This window comes from Entelurus aequoreus, linkage group LG24, assembly GCF_033978785.1.
Source record: "Entelurus aequoreus isolate RoL-2023_Sb linkage group LG24, RoL_Eaeq_v1.1, whole genome shotgun sequence".
NCBI classification, from domain to species: Eukaryota; Metazoa; Chordata; class Actinopteri; order Syngnathiformes; family Syngnathidae; genus Entelurus; species Entelurus aequoreus.
In genome coordinates, this window is record NC_084754.1 from 37,758,847 (window position 1) to 37,775,412 (window position 16,566).

A 16,566-nucleotide genomic window follows, 5' to 3' on the forward strand; every position below is an offset into this window, starting at 1 on the left:
TTTCTTACACACACTTGTTATTGCATATGTTGGCCAGAGGGGGAGTACTTTACATTTTTACACACAGTTGTTATTTCATATGTTGACCAGAGGGGGAGCACTTTTAAAAGCGACACACAGTCAATTTGAAAAATCCCTCCTTTTTGGGACCACCCTAGTTGTGATAGATTTCACCACCAGGGGTGCAAATGAGACATTCTCTATTAGATGCAATGGTTTTCCGTATTGGGAACGTGATTTATGTCCTAACTTGTTTACAGCTCCTCATATGGAAGATACTTTTCCTTGTTGATGTCTCAAGAATGGTAGGGATACAAGAACACACACACACACACATTCTTGTATTTTCTACCTTCTTGAGACCTCCGTAAAATGACTACCTCGTTAGGTCCACCCTTTTATAGACATTATAGGAGAAAATGAAAGACATCCCTGAACTTGGAAAAAAATCTATTTAAATGACATCACCTCAGATTTAAGATACACACGCAAAAAAAAAAATATTTTCTCAAATTTTTTTACTGTAATTTTAAGGTCTGCCTCAACATTTATACTATAATTGTATTTTTATAAGTAACTCTGCTGCATTGCACTTTATTCTTTTATTCAAGTATACTGATTCCTTTTAAATAGCCTGTGTGTCATCACTATCAAAACAAAACAAAAACAACACTAACACACACACACACACACAAAGCACACACAAAAACACATGCGCACACACACACACACAAACACACAAAACACACAAAATAACACACACACATAAACACACACACAAAAACACACACACAAAAAAAACACACGTACACAAAAACACACGTACACAAAAACACACGGGAGCACACACACACATACACTCACACATGCTTGTATTTGTTACCTTCTTGAGACCTCCGAAAAATGCCTACTTCTTTAGGACCACCCTAGGACATCCTTGAACTTGGAAAAAAAATGTATTTAAATGATATCACCTCAGATTTAAGATACACTCGCAAAAAAAAAAAATCTCAAAAATGTTTACTGTCATTTTAAGGTCTGCCTCAACATTTTTACTTTACTAGTATTTTTATAAGTAACTCTGCTGCATTGCATTTTATACCTTTATTCAACTATACTGAATCCATTTAAATAGGCTGTGTGTCATCACTATCAAAATAACACTAACACACACACACATGAAAAGCACACACAAAAACAAACGCGCACACACACAAAAAAACTCACACACACACGCACACACACAAAAACACGCGTACAAAAAACACATATACACTCACACAAAAACACACACACACACAAAAACACACGCACACAAAAACACACATACATAAAAAGCACACACAAAAACACATGTGCACACACCCACACGTGCACACACACACACACAAAAAACACACACAAAAACTCACACACACACAAAAACACACGTACAAAAAAACACACACACTCACACAAAAACACACACACAAAAAACACACAAAAACACACGCACACAAAATACACACACAAACACATCAAAAGGACACACAAAAACACACGCACACACACCCACACACGCGCAAAAAACACACACACACAACTCACACAGACACACACACAAAAAAACACACATACAAAAACACACACCCACACAAAAAACCACACGCACGCAAAAAACACACACAAAAAAACACACATACAAAAACACACTCACACAAAAAACCACACACGCGCCAAAAACACACACAAAAAAACTCACGTACACATACACAAAAACACACGCACACAAAAAGCACACACAAAAACACACGCGCGCACACACACACACACAAAAAACACACACAAACACACACCCACACACACACAAAACACACATACAAAACACAGACACACTCACACAAAAACACGCACACAAAAAACACATGCACACAAAAAACACACAAAAAAACGCACACACACTTATCAACTCATATTTAAGATACACTTGCAAAAAAAAAAAAAAATATATATATATATATATATATATATATATATATATATATATATATATATGTTTCCTCAAAAATGTTTACTGTCATTTTAAGGTCCGCCTCAACATTTATACTTTACTAGTATTTGTATAAGTAACTCTGCTGCATTGCATTTTATACCTTTATTCAACTATACTGAATCCATTTAAATAGCCTGTGTGTCATCACTATCAAAATAACACTAACACACACACACATGAAAAGCACACACAAAAACAAACGCGCACACACACACGCACACACACACAAAAAAACTCACACACACACACACAAAAACATGCGTACAAAAAACACACATACACTCACACAAAAACACACACACACACAAAAACACGCGCACACAAAAACACACATGCATAAAAAGCACACACAAAAACACATGCGCACACACCCACACGTGCACACACACACACAAAAAACACACACAAAAACTCACACACACACAAAAACACACATACAAAAAAAACACACACACTCACACAAAAACACACACACACAAAAAACACACAAAAACAAACGCACACAAAATACACACACAAACACATCAAAAAGATAAACATAAACACACGCACACACACCCACACACGCGCAAAAAACACACACACACAACTCACACAGACACACACACAAAAAAACACACATACAAAAACACACACCCACACAAAAAACCACACGCACGCAAAAAACACACACAAAAAAACACACATACAAAAACACACTCACACAAAAAACCACACACACGCAAAAAACACACACAAAAAACTCACGTACACATACACAAAAACACACGCACACAAAAAGCACACACAAAAACACACGCGCGCACACACACACACACACACAAAACACACACAAACACACACCCACACACACACAAAACACACATACAAAACACACACACACACTCACACAAAAACACGCACACAAAAAACACATGCACACAAAAAACACACAAAAAAACACACACACACTTATCAACTCATATTTAAGATACACTTGCAAAAAAATATATATATATATATATATATATTAGGGCTGTCAAATGATTAAAATTTTTAATCAGATTAATCACAGCTTAAAAATTAATTAATCATGATTAATCACCATTCGAACTATGTCCAAAATATGCCATTAACTGTATATTTTTGTGGGAATTGAAAGATAAATGACAGAAGACATGTGCATTTAACATATGTATGCATGTTTATTTTAATAACATCCTGTTTTTTACAATGACATTTCCTCGTCAAAATAGGAAAACAAAATAGGATGGCGTCTCTTATTTAAATGAAACTGAAATAGTAAAACAAAATAGGATGGTGTCTCCTTCTGTAACACACTAGCCATCTTGGCCATTTCTCTTCAACAAAGGAAAAACAAAGAGATTTCTCTTTTTTATCAAACCAAAAGAACATGGCCTACACAATTACATGTGGCCCGCTTCTCTATTCATCCTTTAGCCAGTTACTGAGGCAAACCAATTTGTCCACATTTTCTGAGAGTAAAGCTGACCGCTTCTTTTGCACAATGTGACCGGCAAGTGAGAAGAGTCTTTCACAGGGAACTGAGGATGCAGGAGTGGCTAGATATTTCCGAGCCAACGGAGCCAGCTTGTCATGGGCTCCTGCATGAGATGACCACCACTGCAAGGGACAGTCCGTCATTTCAATGGTGGGCTCTGCTCTGTACCTGTGTAAGGCTCTGTCAGGCTGTACCTCTTCATCTGATTCTGAATCTGAGCCCAGCTGTAGAAGAAGGTTCATTTTCTTCTTGGGTGGCCCATCTTCAGTAGTGTGTGAAGGTCTTCCAGGTGATTCACGCAGAAGGCCTCCAAGTTTGGTCCACACCTCCTCTCTGTCTGCCTTGGGCACACTTTTCAAGTCCTTAAAACGTGGGTCCAGTGCGGTTGCAATCTTGAGCCATGCATTGTTGGTGTGTTCTTGGCGGGAGCCTAGGTCGTCTTTGAATTTGGTCTTAAATCTAATCATGTATGCAGGGTCCTCATCAGAAGTTTCCATTACACGGTGTAAGTGGCAGAGGGCAGGTAGTACCACTGAGCAGGAGACGTAGGCCTCCCCACCCAGGATCTGAGTCACATACCTGCAGTGGAAAACACACACACACACACACACAGAGAGAGAGAGACACAGAGACAGATACACACACACACACACACACACACACACACACAGACACAGATACACACACACACACACACACACACACACACACACACACACACACACAGAGACAGACAGACACACACACACACACACACACACACAGACAGACAGATACACACACACACACACACACACACAGCCACAGACAGACACACACACACACACACAGACAGATACACACACACACACACACAGACAGACAGACACAGACAGACAGACACACACACACACACACACAGACAGACACACACAGACAGACACACACACACACAGAGACAGACACACACAGACACACACACACACACACACACACACACACACAGAGAGAGAGAGAGAGAGAGAGAGAGAAGGAGAAAGACTCAAGTAAATTACTTGAATGCAAGTTGTTACATTTAATAGTAGATTAACGTTTGGTTTAATAATTTAATTTCAGCCTACAATGAATTTCCACATTATATGATGGAAGGCTTACCGGCAGGGCTCTAGAAGGGTCTCCAGTCTCTGGAGTTTATCCCATTCTGCTGGCGTCAGCATGACGAGATTATGCTGCTGTTGATCCAGGGTTGCTTTTATTGCTGCTTGATTGGGGATGATGCGTTTGACCATTTCAAGTGTGGAATTCCACCGCGTTGGAACGTCTTGGATCAGTGGCTCCTGCTGCTGTCCGAGTTTCACCTGCTCTGCATTCAGCTCCGTTAAGTTTGCCGGGCTGTGTTTAAAATGTCCCACAATCTTGCGACACTTGGCTAATGCAGGAACAAATCCGCTGTCAGCGAGACTCACAGTGATGCTTCTCTGTATGACGTGCGCGATACAGGGCATATGCTCGTATGGTAGAATACGAGCCGCAGCAATCATATTGCGTGCACTGTCAGTCCCAATGGTTGTAACTTTTCTTTCAATTTCCCACTTGCATGCCACAGTTTGAAACTGTTCTGCACATGCCTCTGCAAAGTGGCGTTCTTCCGTTTTCATTATAGTTAGCGCAAAGGACTGCAATTCCCATGCTTTAGTTATTAAATGTGCAGTTACTCCCAAGTAATTTGTGTTACTCACTGACGTCCAGTGGTCTCCTGTCAGGGCGACATATTCCGCTTGAGCTAAAGCCGCCTCTTTTTTCCCCTTTTCTGTTTCATAGAGTGCGTGGATACTTTTCATTATTGTGCCTCTGCATGGTGGCTTGTAGGATGTATCGAGGGACGCCACTTTCAAAACATCAGCGAAGCCCTTATCTTCAACAATGCAAATCGGTCTACAGTCCTTTGCGACCCATTTGGCAATTGTGTTAGTTAATTTATCCGAGTTGGACTTGCTTACTGGTCTGCGTTCACTCAGGGTTGTCTGACGCAAGCCAGGTGTAGCACTGGAAGCCCCCACAAATGCATGTTTAGCGTTGAGATGGTATTTAAGGCTTGAACAGGTTCGGTGAAACTGAAACTCTCTGTTGCAGTGCGTACAAATGACTGTCTGTTTATTTATTGTTCCATCTTTGTTCTTCTTAAACTTAAATCCCTCCAGAGGGCCAACCTGTTCGTCTTGCTCCATGTTGCTGCTCCGTTCAGTGTCGGGAGGAATTATGGGAAGTATGGGTGGAGGGATTCTGCGCATGCGTTAATTACGTTAAAAAATTTAACGTAATTAATTCCAAAAATTAATTAACGCCGTTAACGCGATAATTTTGACAGCCCTAATATATATATATATATATATATATATATATATATATATATATATATATATATATATATATATATATATATATATATATATATATATATATATTTCCTCAAAAATGTTTACTGTCATTTTAAGGTCCGCCTCAACATTTATACTTTACTAGTATTTGTATAAGTAACTCTGCTGCATTGCATTTTATACCTTTATTCGACTATACTGAATCCATTTAAATAGCCTGTGTGTCATCACTATCAAAATAACACTAACACACACACACACACACACACACACACACACAAAAACACACGCACACAAAAACACACGTACATAAAAAGCACACACAAAAACACATGCACACACACCCACACGTGCACACACACACACAAAAAACACACACAAAAACTCACACACACACAAAAACACACATACAAAAAAACACACACACTCACACAAAAACACACACACAAAAAACACACAAAAACAAACGCACACAAAATACACACACAAACACATCAAAAGGACACACAAAAACACACGCACACACACCCACACACGCGCAAAAAACACACACACAACTCACACAGACACACACACAAAAAAACACACATACAAAAACACACACCCACACAAAACCACACGCACGCAAAAAACACACACAAAAAACCACACACACGCAAAAAACACACACAAAAAAACTCACGTACACATACACAAAAACACACGCACACAAAAAGCACACACAAAAACACACGCGCGCACACACACACACACACACAAAACACACACAAACACACACACACACAAAACACACATACAAAACACACACACACACTCACACAAAAACACGCACACAAAAAACACATGCACACAAAAAACACAAAAAAAAAACACACACACACACTTATCAACTCATATTTAAGATACACTTGCAAAAAAAAAAAATATATATATATATATATATATATATATATATATATATATATATATATATATATATATATATATATATATATATATATATATATATATATATATATATATATGTTTCCTCAAAAATGTTTACTGTCATTTTAAGGTCCGCCTCAACATTTATACTTTACTAGTATTTGTATAAGTAACTCTACTGCATTGCATTTTATACCTTTATTCAACTATACTGAATCCATTTAAATAGCCTGTGTGTCATCACTATCAAAACAAAAACACTAACACACACACACACACACACACACACACACACACACACACACACACACACAGAGTTGAATATGTGTGTGTTTGGCAGTTCTGAGGTGCTTTGTTGAACTTTTGGGGGTTTCTGGTGTTCTTCTGGAGCTGCTCCTGATTAGCTTTCAGTTTGCCAGCTGTTCTCTGGGCAAACATGGTTGTGGTGCGTTTAGGGCAAACATGATTGTGGTGCGTTTAGGGCAAACATGGTTGTGGTGCGTTTAGGGCAAACATGGTTGTGGTGCGTTTAGGGCAAACATAATTGTGGTGCGTTTAGGGTGCCTCTTTGCATTCTTCTGTCCTCGCCGTAACCTTGTTGATGGAAGCAGGAAGTGAGGGGGTTGAGTGTTTTGGGGTAATTAAAAGAAGACTAAGGCGTGGCTAAAAGCTCCAATGACAACTCAAAGGGTTTTTAAGTAAGTTGTGGTCTCAAATTGCCTCACTAAAGCCATTACTTGATGAACTGGAGACAAAGTTGAGGTGGTTTATGATTCAAAGATGCCAACACTCGCCCTCGGGGGGGCGACGGGCCTCTGCGTGCGCTTTAAAATGTGCCTTGCACTCCTCAGCAGTTGGTGTGAAAGTGTTATATTATAAAACATTTTACCGTTATTATTTGGTTATCAGTTCATGTAAAATGTAAAAAACTTGAAGTGCATAGCAGATAAATACTTCAAAGTATGAGTTTACAGTTCCTGACCAAAAAGGTGTAAGCTGAAGCTAAAAGCGTGTTATGCCTAACCTTTCCACGTTCACTCTGTACATGTCTGATAGAGGAAAGAAAAGAAAATCAAAAAATCCATCTTGAGATAAAGAAACACAAGAAAGGAATCTAGAGTCTCTGTCAAAATGTATATATGTATATATATATATATATATATATATATATATATATATATATATATATATATATATATATATATATATATATATATATATATATATATATATATATATATATATATATATATATATATATATGTATGTATATATATGTATGTATATATATATATATATATGTATGTATATATATGTATGTATATATATATATATATATATATGTATATATATATATATATATATATATGTATGTGTGGGAAAAAAATCACAAGACTATTTCATCTCTACAGGCCTGTTTCATGAGGGGTTTTCCTCAATCCTTAGGAGATTTTCGAGTACTATTTTTTGGATAATCTAATTAAGACATATGTATATATATATATATATATATATATATATATATATATATATATATATATATATATATATATATATATATATATATATATATATATATATATATATATATATATATATATATTAGGGGTGTAACGGTACGTGTATTTGTATTGAACCGTTTCGGTACGGGGGTTTCGGTTCGGTTCGAAGGTGTACCAAACGATATTTCCACCTGGACATATTAAGTGGCGTACCACACGTTGTGTAAACAATGCACACCGAGGCACAGCACACGGCATGCTAGCAGCGACCGGGCTACGACAACATGTAAAAGCCAGAGTACCTTGAAGGTAGAAAAGCGCTATACAAGTATAACCCATTTACCATTTACCTACACTCTGTCCTCCTCCTGTCTAGGCCTGCTGTGTGTGTGTGTGTGTGTGCGCGTGTGTGTTTGGTACACAGAACATCAATTTCCACACTTCTATTAGTCCCGGGTCCAGTGGACCAGGACATCTTGTGTAGGGGGGGTGTATGGTGTGTGGTCATTAAATATGTATTCTGATATATGTTCTTCACAGAAAATGAGCCAAAGTCAGTGAGTCTCAGTTTGAAAAATTAATTAATTGTATCATTTTTCTTTTAATAAAAAATTAAAACGGGTCCCACAGACCCGAACACCACACAAGGGTACCTACAGTATTTTTACATGTACTGACTAGGGTTGTACGGTATACCGGTACTAGTATAGTATCGCGGTACTAACGAATCAAAAACGGTACTATACTCTGTTTGAAAAGTACCGGTTCCCCATGTTTTTTTATTGTATTTTTTTTAACGGGCATGACGGCGCTGGTTTTACGAGCAGAGGAGCATGTTCGGCAGTGCGCACACACGGAGTACTAACAAGCAGACACAGTGTGTAGACAGAAAAGGGAGAACAGACGCATTTTGGTCTAAAAAGTAAAGATAAAGGTGAAGTTATAACACTGAAACACCCTCAGGAAGAGGTGCTTTAAGACATGGCTAGCTAGCTAGCGGCTAACATCCATTCGCAGTCTGCAGTGTTTTAGCTACTTCTAAATCACTAATCCTTGTCTCCATGGCGACAAATAAAGTAAGTTCCTTACAAGTATCATTATCACTGCAGGACGAGGAATAGCTAAACATGCTTCACTACACACTGTAGTTCACCGGCGTCACAATGTAAACAAATGCCATGGGTGGATCTACGCCTGATATCCACTGTAATGATACCAAGTACAAGAGCGTATCTAGAATAGAATAGAATGGACTTTATTGTCATTATATTTGCATATAACGAGATTAAGGACTCCAACTTAAGGTGCAGTAGTGGGAACAAATATGGGATAAAAATAAATCACGCAAGAAGTAATAAAGATAAAACTAAGAATTGAAATAAACAGACTAATATCCAATAAAAATAATAAGCAATCCTGTACAATATACAAAACACTATACAAAATACTGTACAATATACACAACAAGCCAAGAGTACCGGAGTAATAAATAACAATCAGTGTCGGATGTATTGCACTCGAAGGGTAATATTGCACAGTAGGGTCGTCGATACTACTGTGATTACATCGATGTTTTTTATCGTCACAAAATCTTTTTTCCTTTTTTTAAAATTCATATTATATTTATAAACTCAGGAAATATGTCCCTGGACACATGAGGACTTTGAATATGACCAATGTATGATCCTGTAACTACTTGGTATCGGATCGATACCTAAATTTGTGGTATCATCCAAAACTAATGTAAAGTATCAAACAAGAAGAAAAAAATAGTGATTATTACATTTTAACAGAAGTGTAGATAGAACATGTTAAAACAGAAAGCAAGCAGATATTAACAGTAAATGAACAACTAGATTAATAATCAATTTTTACAGTTTGTCCTTCGTAATGTTAACAAAATAATGATGAATGACACAATATGTTACTGCATATGTCAGCAGACTAATTAGGAGCTTTTGTTTGCTTACTTACTACTAAAAGACAAGTTGTCAAGTATGTTCACTATTTTATTTAAGGACAAACTTGCAATAAGAAACATATGTTTAATGTACCGTAAGATTTTTTGTTAAAATAAAGCCAATAATGCCATTTTTTTGTGGTCCCCTTTATTTAGAAATACATTTTGTATTTTGGTACCGGAACAACCCGAGTACTGACTGCTGAGTACAACATGTGAAGTACAATCAAAGAGAGACTGGAAGGCTTTAAGAAGGCCAGTGTGTGACAGTGTTGCTCTACCATCCTCTTTATGTTACCTTTCCATTCTGTGGGAGAAATTTCATTTTTATTTTCCTTGGATCAGGTGGTTAAGTTCCACTTCCACTTGCACGACACTTAATAATAAACATTAATAATAAGCCTGTTCCAGGGTCACAGCTTGACCCTGGTACTTACACTATTTACTAGAGATGTCCGATAATATCGGACTGCCGATATTATCGGCCGATAAATGCTTTAAAATGTAATATCGGAAATTATCGGTATCGGTTTCAAAAAGTAAAATGTATGACTTTTTAAAACGCCGCTGTGTACACGGACGTAGGGAGAAGTACAGAGCGCCAATAAACCTTAAAGGCACTGCCTTTGCGTGCCGGTCCAATCACATAATATCTACGGCTTTTCACACACACAAGTGAATGCAAAGCATACTTGGTCAACAGCCACACAGGTCACACTGAGGGTGACCGTATAAACAACTTTAACACTGTTACAACATGCGCCACACTGTGAACCCACACCAAACAAGAATGACAAACACATTTCGGGAGAACATCCACACCGTAACACAACATAAACATAACAGAACAAATACCCAGAACCCCTTGCAGCACTAACTCTTCCGGGACGCTACAATATACACCCCCCGCTACCCCCTACCTCAACCCCGCCCACCTCAACTTCCTCATGCTCTCTCAGGGAGGGCATGTCCCAAATTCCAAGCTGCTGCTTTGAGGCATGTTAAAAAAAATTATGCACTTTGTGACTTCAATAATAAATATGGCAGTGCCATGTTGGCATTTTTTTCCATAACTTGAGTTGATTTATTTTGAAAAACCTTGTTACATTGTTTAATGCAGGGGTCACCAACCTTTTTGAAACCAAGAGCTACTTCTTGGGTACTGATTAATGCGAAGGGCTACCAGTTTGATACACACTTAAATAAATTGCCAGAAGTAGCCAATTTGCTCAATTTACCTTTAACTCTGTTATTATTAATAATTAATGATATTTATCTTTGTGGAAACACTGATCTTAATGATTTCTAAAAATAAATATATATAGAAACAGATAAATATCAATATGCAACACTTTATTTTTATATTTTCTCTAAGTGCACATTTTTGAAATTGAACATTTTCAAATGATCACTTCTAAGACAGTCTTGTGAAATCACAATATCCCATTTTAACTAGCTAGCCCAGGGGTCGCAACCCGCATGCGGCTCTTTAGCGCCGCCCTAGTGGCTCTCTGGAGCTTTTTAAAAAATGTATGAAAAATGGAAAAAGTTGAGGGGAAAAAAATCTATTTTTTGTTTTAATATGGTTTCTGTAGGACAAACATGACACAAACCTCCCTAATTGTTACAAAGCACGCTGTTTATATTAAACATGCTTCACTGATTCGAGTATTTGGCGAGCGCCATTTTGTCCTACTAATTTTGGCGGTCCTTGAACTCACCGTAGATTGTTTACATGTATAACTCTCTCCGACTTTCTAGGACGTGTTTTATGCCACTTCTTTTTCTGTCTCATTTTGTCCACCAAACTTTTAAGGTTGTGCATGAAAGGTGAGTTTTGTTGATGTTATTGACTTGTGTGGAGTGCTAATCAGACATATTTGGTGACTGCATGACTGCAAGCTAATCGATGCTATTTAGGCTAGCTATATGTACATATTGCATCATTATGCCTCATTTGTAGCTATATTTGAGGTAGTTTAGTTTCCTTTAAGTCATCTTAATTCAATTTATATCTCATGACACACTATCTGTATGTAATATGGCTTTTAATTTTTTGCGGCTCCAGACAGATTTGTTTTTGTATTTTTTGTCCAATATGGCTCTTTCAACATTTTGGGTTGCAGACCCCTGAGCTAGCCACTAACATTTTTTAACAAATCAAGAATTACTTTGCACCATGTTTGTACAAATAATAACTCATGTAAAGTACAAAAGTCAACTCTCACGTAAATGACCGCCATAACCACAACACCAGGGGGAGCTCCACTAACCACGTTAAACCCAGATTCCGAACTAACAAAGGTCTTAACTCATTCTCTTTCTATGCCACATCAATGTGGAATGCGCTCCCAACAGGTATAAAAGAAAGGGCATCTCTATCCTCCTTCAAAACCGCAATAAAAGTTCACCTCCAGGCAGCTACAACCCTAAACTAACACCCTCCCCGGATTGCTAATAATCAAATGTAAACAATCAAATGCAGATACTTTTTATTTTTCTTATGCCTTCTGATCTCTCTCTCTCTCTCTCTCTCTCTCTCTCTCTCTCTCTCTCTCTCTCTCTATGTCCACTACTTGATGTCCATACCCCCCCCCCCCCCGCCCCTCCACACCCCTGATTGTAAATAATGTAAATAATTCAATGTGATTATCTTGTGTGATGACTGTATTATGATGATAGTATATATGATAGTATATATCTGTATCATGAATCAATTTAAGTGGACCCCGACTTAAACAAGTTGAAAAACTTATTCGGGTGTTACCATTTAGTGGTCAATTGTACGGAATATGTACTTCACTGTGCAACCTACTAATAAAAGTCTCAATCAATCAATCAATCAAATGTTTAAGTAAATCATGTCACACTTTGAACTGGACACCAAATCTGTTATCTGTTTCTTTGTCAGTTAGTGAAGACCAAGTCTTTAAAATATTTTCTTGGATTTTCAAATTCTATTTGAGTTTTGTCTCTCTTAGAATTAAAAATGTCGAGCAAAGCGAGACCAGCTTGCTAGTAAATAAATCAAATTTAAAAAATAGAGGCAGCTCACTGGTAAGTGCTGCTATTTGAGCTATTTTTAGAACAGGCCAGCGGGCTACTCATCTGGTCCTTACGGGCTACCTAGTGCCCGCGGGCACCGCGTTGGTGACCCCTGGTTTAATGCATCCAGCGGGGCATCACAACAAAATCAGGCATGATAATGTGTTAATTCCACGACTGTATATATTGGTATCGGTTGATCTCGGAATCGGTAATTAAGAGTTGGACAATATCGGAATATCGGATATGGGCAAAAAAGCCATTATCGGACATCTCTACTATTTACTATGGGAAAATGTCATGTTGGCATTAGAACGTGTTCACCTTTGGAGGTTCTGCAGTCAAAGAGTACGACTTCATAGCTAGGGGGGGTACATTGTTTTGAATTGCGGCGACCTTGGAATGAGATTTAAATCCCAATGGACTTTGTCTCTGATAAATGCACTTGGCAAAGAAGAGGAATGGCGGTCTTTAATGAAGCCTCTCGGGGTACAGAATGCATTAAAGCAGCTGCCAGCAGACTACTTTTGTTGATCAAGTTTTGGGGCTTTGAACTCAAAACTTTATTGCAGCGCTTCTAAATAAGAAGTTAGGTAGCTCAGTTCAAAACCATCCATCTTGAAATGCGAGCGAGTTTCCTTGGCGTGGTCACCTGCCGGTGGGGGGGGGGGGGGGGGGGGGGATAGGACACCTCTCTATTTGGATTGGACAGCAGCAGCAGCAGGAGGTGGGGGGACATCAACCAGGCCCTGGGAAGTCGAGCATGTGAGCTTCCCCAGGTCATTAGGAGGAGGCTTGAAAAGACTGTCACCAGGAAGGAGATAAGCCGCGAGGGGCGCAGTAATAAGGCCCCTGAATAATAGACCCTCTGTGGACGGCCACAGAGCCACGGATTAAAGAGTGGCTGAAAAGGAGAAAGTCAATGGACCCCCACAAAAAATATGAACCAGAGTGGTGCTTGTGTGGAGAAAGCGGGGGTTATCAGCATTCTCGGGGGAGTTTCTTCACATGACGTTTCTGATCGATGAAGTCCAATCTTGCAGACGCGACGACGTGCTGAGTCAGCGTTCAGTGCTTATGAAAGTGCTGTCCCAGACACGGTGTGGGGGGGCGACGTGGACAGCATGTCCGCCACTCAGCAAGGAAGGACCTTTCTGTGCAATTAGTTTTGACTTGTTTTGCCGGAGTTACACAGTTTGGAAAGAAACATCTTACTATGCAGAACATGTATAAAGATGTACTGTGTAAGAATATATATAAAACCTCTCAAGATAGTCTGTTCCAGTGTCAAATTGTCGCTGTCATATTACAACATTTCTACCTCTGAAGGCAAAGTCTTTATTGTATATATTTACTTTGGCACGTGTTGCAGCCATGAAATTCTAAGTTAATTATTATTTGCAAAAAAAAAAAAAAAGTTTATGAGTTTGAACATAAAAAATATCTTGTCTTTGTAGTGCAGGGGTCACCAACGCGGTGCCCGCGGGCACCAGGTAGCCCGTAAGGACCAGATGAGTAGCCCGCTGGCCTGTTCTAAAAATAGCTCAAATAGCAGCACTTACCAGTCAGCTGCCTCTATTTTTTAAATTTTATTTATTTACTAACAAGCTGGTCTCGCTTTGCCTGACATTTTTAATTCTAAGAGAGACAAAACTCAAATAGAATTTGAAAATCCAAGAAAATATTTTAAAGACTTGGTCTTCTTTTGTTTAAATAAATTCATTAATTTTTTAACTTTGCTTCTTATAACTTTCAGAAAGACAATTTTAGGGAAAAAATACAACCTTAAAAATGATTTTAGGATTTTTAAACACATATACCTTTTTACCTGTTATATTCCTTCCTCTTCTTTCCTGACAATTTAAATCAATGTTCAAGTAAATTTTTTTTTTATTGTAAAGAATAATAAATACATTTTAATTTAATTTTTCATTTTAGCTTCTGTTTTTTCGACAAAGAATATTTGTGAAATATTTATTCAAACTTATTATGATTAAAATTCAAAAAAATTAATCTGGCAAATCCAGAAAATCTGTAGAATCAAATTTAAATCCTATTTCAAAGTCTTTTGAATTTGTTTGAAAATTTTTGTTCTGGAAAATCTAGAAGAAATAATGATTTGTCTTTGTTAGAAATATAGCTTGGTCCAATTTGTTATATATTCTAACAAAGTGTAGATTGGATTTTAACCAGTTTAAAACATGTCATCAAAATTGTAAAATTAATGTTAATCAGGAAAAATTACTAATGATGTTCCATAAATTCCTTTTTTTAATTTTTTCAAAAAGATTCGAATTAGCTAGTTTTTCTCTTCTTTTTTCGGTTGAATTTTGAATTTTAAAGAGTCGAAATTGAAGATAAACTATGTTTCAAAATGTAATTCTCATTTTTTTCGTGTTTTCTCCTCTTTTAAACCGTTCAATTAAGTGTAAATATCATTAACTATTAATAATAACATAGAGTTAAAGGTAAATGGAGCAAATTGGATGTGTATCAAAGTGGTAGCCCTTCGCATTAATCAGTACCCAAGAAGTAGCTCTTGGTTTCAAAATGTTTGGTGACCCCTGTTGTAGTGCATTCAATTGAATATGGGTTGAAAATGATTTGCAAATCATTGTATTCCGTTTATATTTACATCCAACACAATTTCCCAACTCATATGGAAACGGGGTTTGTATATATACATATATACTAGGGATGTCCGATAATGGCTTTTTGCCGATATCCATACTTGCCAACCCTCCCGTTTTTAGCGGGAGAATCCCGGTATTCAGCGCCTCTCCCGACAACCTCCCGGCAGAGATTTTCTCCCGACATACTCCCGGTATTCAGCCGGAGCTGGATGCCACGCCCCCTCCAGCTCAATGCGGACCTGAGCGGGGACAGCCGTTCTCACGTCCGCTTTCCCAGCAGCTTGCCTGCCCAATGACGTCATAACATCTACGGCTTTTAGAGAGTAGAGTGCACAACAAGGAGAGAGAGTTCTTGGTTTCTTAAGTGGGTTTATTGTTAGGCAGTTTCATTAACGTCCTCCCAGCGCGGTAACAACACACAACAACAGCAGTCACGTTTAGTCTACCGTAAAGCAGTTCGTCTGCCGCAAACAGCAATGTTGTGACACTCTTAAACAGGACAATACTGCCACCTACTGGATAGCTTGCAGAACACTGAAATTCAAGTATGTCTTTTATTTATATGTATAATAAAATTAAAAAAATAAAAATAAAATATATATAGCTAGA

General features: G+C 37.9%; 1 protein-coding gene across 1 annotated transcript; it reads right to left on the minus strand.

Annotated features, from left to right (window-relative positions):
* Window positions 1-3,390: 3,390 nt before the first annotated feature.
* On the minus strand, window positions 3,391-4,976 carry LOC133641669 (zinc finger BED domain-containing protein 4-like). Its single transcript, XM_062035571.1, has 2 exons — window positions 4,668-4,976; window positions 3,391-4,112 (listed from the first exon to the last, which is right to left on the minus strand). The coding sequence occupies exons 1-2, from the start codon at window positions 4,799-4,801 to the stop codon at window positions 3,458-3,460; spliced, it is 789 nt and encodes a 262-aa protein (XP_061891555.1). The 5' UTR covers window positions 4,802-4,976; the 3' UTR covers window positions 3,391-3,457.
* Between the last annotated feature and the right edge of the window lie 11,590 nt (window positions 4,977-16,566).

Coding starts and splice junctions, on each gene's coding strand:
- LOC133641669 (XM_062035571.1), bottom strand. CDS start 4,801: ATGGTCAAACGCATCATCCCCAATCAAGCAGCAATAAAAGCAACCCTG. Junction 4,113..4,667: donor ACCCTTCTAGAGCCCTGCCG/GTAAGCCTTCCA, acceptor TTTCCACTGCAG/GTATGTGACTCAGATCCTGG.